Genomic DNA, 6,490 nt, shown 5'->3' with positions numbered 1-6,490 from the left:
GTTGAAGCTGAAACTCTGATACTTTGGCGACCTGATGCAAAAGACCCTGATGCTGGGAAAGATTGAAGGTGGGAGGAGATGGGGACGACAGACGGTGAGATGGTTGGATGGCATCACCAACTCAGTAGACATGACTTTGAGGAAACTCAGGGAGATTGTGATGGATAGAGACACCTGGTGGGCTGCAGTCCACAGGGTCACAAAGAGTCTGACGTGACTGAGTGACTGAACTGAACTGAACTTGAAAGAAGAGGATGTCATGCTGTGTTGCGACTGGCTGCCTTTACTGTTGAAAGAGACTACCTAAAGAGTATCATCACTAACCTAATTTCTAAAGCGAATACGTACACCTCTGTAAGACTAAGGTCATATGGGTAAACTTATATATGTCATAGAACATTTGCAAAAAATAAAACCTAAATATGTATTTAGGTAACAGAAACATTATTTATGTGTCCTGTAGAGGTGAAATACTGATTTAGAAACTTTCCAAAGGAAAACTCAACTTTGTCAGATAGTTTTAATTACTGCACTAATTCATATTAATCGCTTTTCTCTGCCTAATCCTATTATGGTATAACTGGCTTCTGTAACTGAAGTGGAAAGAGACAAAAGTGAACGCTCTGCATGTTTCATGCAAACAGTTTTCTGTTTTCTTATCTGCAGCTTTGGAAACCATCATATTTAAAATTTTACTTTTCATAAATAAGAAATAAAAACTAGTTTACAAAATAAAGCCGTAGGCCAAATGCGGTGGTGTGCTTTGTTTTGTTTTGCTTTGACTGGTTAAGACTAAAATAAATAACATTTTTTCCTCATATATTTGTGTATAGGAAAATAGGAACGGCGCTATTAGGAGAGTGCAACTCCCTCATTAAACCGTGAGTTCCCTTACGAAAGAGACTGTATCTTTTAACTTGGTAGCCTAAACTTTAAGGGTATCTTTAAGGACAGAATACTACCCTTAAAACGTGCTTTGTTAGATGAAAGAACTTCCTGGATAGTTCCCCCAGTTACACGCCTTTTCTGCAGCCAAGACTACAACTCCCAGAAGGCCATATCCTCTGGAACTCAAAATATGAAGGCGAGAAAAGTTCCAGCACCCACCACGCCAGATCGAGAATACAATTCCCACTATACCCAGGGGCTCCGGAAACCTTGTCAGATACCACCTGTTGTCATAGCATCCGGGTCTGCGCTAACCAATCCGAGAGCCCCTGCCTTGGGGAGGCGGGCAGTTCGTATCTTTGACCAATTGGAGTCAAGTGTTGTTGTGTCACGTGACCGGAGGAGGCGGGAGCTCAGGACCGGCGCCTTCTCCTTGCCTTTTGGGGTCGTGGCCTTGCTCCCGCTGTGCAAGACAGGAGTCTGGGCCCGTCCCCGCACGTGTGTGCCCGTGGGACTTGTGGTGCCTGTGGGTCCGTGCTAGGTCTCGGCGGGGTCAGTGGCCGAAGCCATGGGAGGGACGGCCAGCACTCGCCGAGTCACCTTCGAGGCGGACGAGAATGAGAACATCACCGTGGTGAAGGGCATCCGGGTGAGTGACAGTGGCGGGCGGAGGGCCAGCATTCCGACTCGAACCCCGTATCTCTTGCCTTTCCAGGTTCTGCTCGGCCTGCTTTGCCCCACTTCTGCCGCCAAAGTGTTGTTCGGCCCAAAGCTGAGTTCCTTGCAAAGAAGGTTGAAGTTTCTCAAGACTTGGGACATCTACTCAGAGATATTTCCTGCTGTGTGCCAAGTGCTGAGCATTGTGCTGGGGCGACTGGGGGATGCCAGGTTGATTTAGACCTTCTAAGGGCTCAAAGGCCAGTTTACACTGTATTGCTTAGTAGTCCTGGGACCTTATTTGAAACCCCTGCCTCACTACCCACCTATGAAATGGGCTTGTCTTCTCCTGGATTCAGAATTCAAACCCTGCTTTTGCCCTGCTCACATGACTTCTCTCAGGATGAACTTGGCGTTTTAAGGAACTCTTTATGTACTGTCTGTTGTTGAGTACTCTTCCACTAACAAGCCCCCATTCCAGTACCCACCCACCCACACCTTTAGACTTTTCCATGCTTCAGGTGACTTCTGGCTTCTCCTTCCTTCACTTTCGCTTGACATCTTGTCTTTCCCAGATTCCTCCTCTTGTGGCGTGTTGTGCCCAAATTTTGAACTAGGCCCAATGGCTTCTAGACTAACGTCTGCCGGCCTCATAGGACTTGAGATAGGTTTGCACGTTTTCATATCACTAGGAGCAGTACAGTTTGTTTTGACCGAGACGTTGGAGAAAAATTTTAAATGCCCCTGCTCATGCTTCATACATAAACTGAAAGCTTGATTTTTCTCTAGGGTGTCAGTATACCAGCACTCAGTTCATCAACACACCCTCCACCGCACCTGAATTAGCAGCTTCAGGTTTTTGAAGTATGATGACTGAACCTAGTAGATAAAGCAGTTTGACCCCAGAAAGTTGTATTCTGTTTTCCTTCCTCTGTACTACACAACCACCATATGTAAATGTGTAAATTCTTTTTAGCATTGATTATGAGTAATTAAAACTTCTTAAATATTTGAAATGTTGAAGAGCTTTTTTACTTTGCAAGCGTTACCTTGAAGAATTTGTTAAAGTTTTCTTAATGAAAATAGACCGTTGAGCTCAACTTTTGGTCTGTGGCCAGCATTTCCTTGCATTAATGAATGGTGGTACTGCAGTATGTAATAAGATGTCGAGGCAGCATTCTTGGCATTGTTGAGGTTTAGTTGGTACTCTTTAAAATAAAAATTTCTGTAGGCTGTTGAGTTTTATGCAGAGACTTGATTAATCTTGCCTTCAGAGGCTTTGAGTGTTACACACCAGAGGGTGAAAAAGAAAAGTAAGAAGAAAAGTAAGTTTGGGTTGAGAAGGCAATTGGCTAGAAAAATGTATAAATTCATGTTCTCATGCTTTAGTATAGGCACAGTGATGGCAGCAAACAAAATTAAAAGAGAATTGGGCTAGAGCACAGAGATTCACATCAAGTATTAGACAAAGTTAAATATGTTAAGTATGAAGAAAGTTTGAGGTTAGATTAAATGGAGAGATTTTCTTTAAGCCCCTTTTAAAAAAACTATAGGAAAAGAAGCTATGTCCTTTGGCCATTCAATTTGGTGGAAATATTCTTTTATTTACTTTTTCTTTCTCATGGAGTACATTTTATACTGTTGTAATTCAAGCACATATCATGCTCCCTGTGACCTCTGTGCTTTGCTTTTCTTCAGTTTATACCCTTCACCTGGATTGCCCTTGCAGCGTTCTCCCTGTTGCTTCAAATTCTTTTTCAAGGATGATTTTCCATCTCTGAGCTTCAGTTTTCTCACCTGCAAAGTGGTGGGGTGTGAGTACACCTGTAACCTCTCACCTCTTCTAATTCTGAAACTTTGTGCATCTGGTGGCGCTGTGAGTTTCATGTAGCCATGCTCAGCCTTCTTGCACTTTCCCCTAAAAATAGTGTGCTGTTGAATTGTTGAGTACTTAGGTATCATTCTGATTTATTTGAGGTCATGGTCAAAAGAACAACAGTTAGCTGTTAAACAGACCTCAGTTAAGTTAATTAGGCATTTTCTAGTCTGCATTCTTGGACAGGACACTTCCCTGAGTATATTCCTGTATTCCTAAAGGGGAGTATTATCTTTTGATTGTGGTAAGAAGATGAAGTATTTAAAGCACATTGTAGATTTTTAATAAAAGGTAGCTGTTATTAAAATGATATAGTTCCTTCTACATCTCATGTTCTGAGACTCTGAAAGTCTGCAGTTGTAAGAGCATGTGCTTTGGAACCAGGCAAACAGTGTGGTGCCAGCTGTGCCTCTCATTAGCTGTGAGCAGCATACTTGTAATCTGCATTCAGACACTGCTTTTGAGAATTTGATGTGATGTATGTAAGCGTCCCTGGTGGCTCAAACAGGAGACCTGGGTTCAACCCCTGGGTTGTAAGATCCTCTGGAGAAGAGGATGGTAACCCACTCTAGTATTCTTGGCTGGAGAATCCCATGGACAGAGGAACCTGGCGGGCTAACAGTCCATGGGGTCACAAAGAGTCGGACATGACTGAATGGCTAAGCATGCATGTAAGCATCTGGCAGGGTCTGGTATTTTGAAGGTGTTCACTACTCACATGAGTAGTAACTGTTTTTGGAGCTGGGCAAGGAGATGGATGTGTAACCTTACATGAACTGAATAATAATAGATAAAAAATAAGAGCATATTGTGTTCCCACACGTGTACCTAAAGGAATATGGACTGGGGAAGGGACTCCTGGGTTCTACAACTGATTGCCTGTGTGATTTTTTTGTCTGTGTGTTTTCTAGATGTTTTTAAGCTGATATATATATATATATATATATATATATATATTTTTTTTTTTTTTTTTTTTAGCTTGCAGCACTTATTTCCCATGAGAGAGCCACTGTTTTAGCTCCGTTGATTGAAACATGGTGCTCATGAGGCCAAAACTTCAATATTGAATTGCAGATAGGTTAGTTCAGCTTGGCTGCAGAAAACGTTCCAGATTTTCCCAGTTGACCAACATTTATGCTTTTACTCATAAGAATAAGAGTTTGCCACATATACACACTACTTTATGTAAAATAAATAATAACCTATTGTATAACACGGGGAACTGTACTCAATATTCTGTAATGGCCTGTACAGGAAAAGAATCTAAGAGAAAAACAAGAGCGGCTATATGTATATATATATCTCTGATTGACTGTGCTATATGGCAGAAACTAACACAGCATAGTAAATCAGCTGCTCTCCAGTAGAAATTTAAAGATGTGTTCCTCTAAACACTGTAATTACTACATGTGTTTCTCTCCAGTGGTTTTGGGCTTTACCAAATCTTGCCCACTTTAGACACCTTTTGTTAGTTTCTCGCTAAGAGAATAGCTTCTGTTTCTTTGATACTTTTCCCTTACTTCGGTGCAGACCACTTTTCCACCCCCACTGCTTCTATGTTTAGAGAATTTTCTTTTGGGCCACTGTGACCATATCACCTGTAGTTACCCTTTTTCATAACAATAAAATTTTAATTTTTTAAATAAAAATAAGAGTGTGCCAGCAGTGCAGCAGACTCAGTCGCTGCTGGGAAACCAATTGTGTGTTCCACTGATAAGGATAGTAATTTCATCTTCATTTATGTTAATGTATGAGGAGTCATATTGAGTAAGCAGACATAAGCCTTTTAGTAACTAGGCTGCATTTATTAATAGATCATGTTTTTCCAGATTTTTCTTGCTGAGGTCCTCATCAGCTGGTGATTAAAGGACCTACCTAAAATGTTAAGTTTGAAGTGTCTTCTCACCCACCATGTGTTATTTTCACAGTATTTGTAGGGTCCTGGTTTTTTCTTTCCCTTAATTCTCACCAGTCAACAAGTCCCCCTCCCCCACTTCCATAAAATAACCTGTATTCTTACACCTGAATCCAGCTTTAAATCTGAACTCATGGATTGGATGAAAGGTCACCACCCTTTTGCCTTGCCCTCCTTTCCAAGTCTAAACTAAATTTCTTGTGATCGAAAGACCAAGCATTTTGATTACTCATATTGCATGTGCTTAATAGGATTTTTCTGAGCACCTGCTGAGCCTGCTTGGAAAGTGTGCCTTCCACTGAATCTTGCACAAGTTTATCTGAAACATCAAAGCTGTGAGTGAACTCTTCCAGAGCAAATGTCAGCTTCAATAAGTATCATTTTCAGAGTAATATTTATCATGCTTCCCAGGCATAAACTAATCTCTGCAACTTGCCTTGAAGTTGCAAGCTGAAATTCACAGGAGCCAGTTACAGTAGCAGGGATGCTAATATGGAACACAGTTCATGCTTTGGGAGGTCTTAGCAGTTAAGAGCCCCTACAAGAAGAGATTACTTCATGTGGGATATGCTTAAGGATCCTGGAGAGGGTCCATTAACAGAGTCTGCAAGTCCCGTCTGTCACTGGGAGTGCTGAGGAATGTTATCGGGTAAATGATTGGCCCCTTTCCACTTTAGGTTCTGTGAATCTCTTGGGTATACATGTTACCATGCTAAGCTTTCTAGGATTTTATACAGAGAGGAGAAGTTCATGATTTCCACTGGTAACAAAGGCAAAGAATATGAGTGGTGAACTACAGACATGAGCTGAAAGTTACATTTTACATATATGTATTTGTAGTATGGAAAATATTCCCCTTTAAGTAAGTATTTAGAAGTAATTTCTTTCAAATAGTAGTGGCAGCTTTTGAAGTCTTGAAATGGTAGTTGAAAAGAAAATGATCTACGCTGCATGGAAAGAGGACCAAGTGAGAAAAATGAGTTTGCGTCTTTGAATCAGTTTGACAAGAAGCACCTGGAAGAAGCTGAGAAAGACTATTATGGAGCTGTGGGTCGGATTCGCTTCTGTCTCATGTGGTACCTGTCTTGACGTCTTAGAGAGGGGCAACTTAAAGGGAGTGCTCCTCCCCCTTTACTCTGTTCCTTGGAAGTAGA

The 6,490-nt window shown here is 41.5% G+C and overlaps 1 protein-coding gene across 1 annotated transcript in view; it reads left to right on the top strand.

Moving 5' to 3' along the window:
* Positions 1–1,456: 1,456 nt before the first annotated feature.
* The window catches only part of CHCHD3 (coiled-coil-helix-coiled-coil-helix domain containing 3), a 281,917-nt gene continuing 276,883 nt past the window's right edge, over positions 1,457–6,490 (top strand). The window contains exon 1 of the mRNA NM_001126357.1: positions 1,457–1,537. Within this exon, the coding sequence (NP_001119829.1) occupies positions 1,457–1,537 (81 nt within the window). The remainder of the gene's footprint in view (positions 1,538–6,490) is intronic.

This window comes from Ovis aries, chromosome 4, assembly GCF_016772045.2.
Source record: "Ovis aries strain OAR_USU_Benz2616 breed Rambouillet chromosome 4, ARS-UI_Ramb_v3.0, whole genome shotgun sequence".
NCBI lineage: Eukaryota > Metazoa > Chordata > Mammalia > Artiodactyla > Bovidae > Ovis > Ovis aries.
The sequence above is the reverse complement of the archived record's forward strand: the minus strand, read 5'-3'. Positions and strand labels throughout refer to the sequence as shown.